Source organism: Phalaenopsis equestris, unplaced genomic scaffold (assembly GCF_001263595.1).
Source record: "Phalaenopsis equestris unplaced genomic scaffold, ASM126359v1 Scaffold000030, whole genome shotgun sequence".
Lineage (NCBI taxonomy): Eukaryota > Viridiplantae > Streptophyta > Magnoliopsida > Asparagales > Orchidaceae > Phalaenopsis > Phalaenopsis equestris.
Window position 1 is genome coordinate 825722 of NW_018164472.1, and position 1034 is coordinate 826755.

The 1034-nt window shown below is 42.8% G+C and overlaps 1 protein-coding gene across 1 annotated transcript; it reads left to right on the top strand.

Annotated features, from left to right (window-relative positions):
• Positions 1-7: 7 nt before the first annotated feature.
• LOC110018654 (putative nuclease HARBI1) lies at positions 8-990 on the top strand. Its single transcript, XM_020716022.1, has 3 exons — positions 8-172; positions 242-454; positions 538-990. Exons 1-3 carry the CDS (start codon positions 8-10, stop codon positions 988-990), a joined length of 831 nt encoding a protein of 276 aa, XP_020571681.1.
• The last annotated feature ends 44 nt before the right edge of the window (positions 991-1034 follow it).

A 1034-nucleotide genomic window follows, 5' to 3' on the forward strand; every position in this document is an offset into this window, starting at 1 on the left:
GGGAGCCATGGAACGATTCCAACACTCATCTGAAACAATAAGCAGGTATTTCTCAGTGGGTTTGACTTCCCTCGTCAGTTTAGCGCAAGCTATAATAAAACCCGAAGATCCAACGTTTGTCAGAATGCCAGCACAGATTCGCAACGATGCCCGATACATGCCACATTTCAAGGTACACGTTCATAATTTAAATCAGTATTAATGTGTTGCATATTGAAATGATTTAACTTTATTTGTGAAGGGTTGCATTGGCGCAATCGATGGAACGCATGTTCATGCCAGGGTACCGGAAAACGAGAAAGTTGCATTTATCGGCCGTTCCGGGAGCACAACTCAAAATATCATGGCAGTTTGTGATTTCAACATGTGTTTCACATTTGCAATGGCTGGATGGGAGGGCAGCGCACATGATAGTAGAATCTTCAAAATTGCAACGAGAAATCCGAAGTACAATGTAGATTTTTTTTTGTGTGCTCCCCTAAAGTTTTTAATTATTCAGGGAAGTACTATTTGGTCGATGCTGGCTACCCAATGCAGAGGGGGTACCTTAAACCCTATCCTGACACAAGGTATCATCTTCCAGATTTTCAGAGAGCCAGCAATCGTACGAGAAACAGAAAAGAGGTCTTTAATAGAAGACATTCATCCTTACGAGGCGTTATTGAGAGGACTTTTGGAGTTTGGAAGAAGAAATGGGTAATACTACGAGATATGCCACCTTATCCATTTCCAAAACAGGTGCAGGTAGTGTTAGCCACTATGGCCCTCACTAACTATATTCGACGGCATCCAACTCGAGCTGATGTTGACTTCGAGCGTGTTGAGGTCAATGATGACGAAGTACCTGTCGAAGCCTATGAATACCGCATTGGTCAATCTCTACCAACAGAGGAGAACGACAATGCTTCAATTTGCACGAAAGATGGAGAAGGTGCGAGTGAAATGAAAGCCCTTCGTGAGGAGATTACTGCCTCATTAGTTGGAGACTGATTACTTCGATTCAGATCTGCTGTAAACACAATATGATTAGGGGT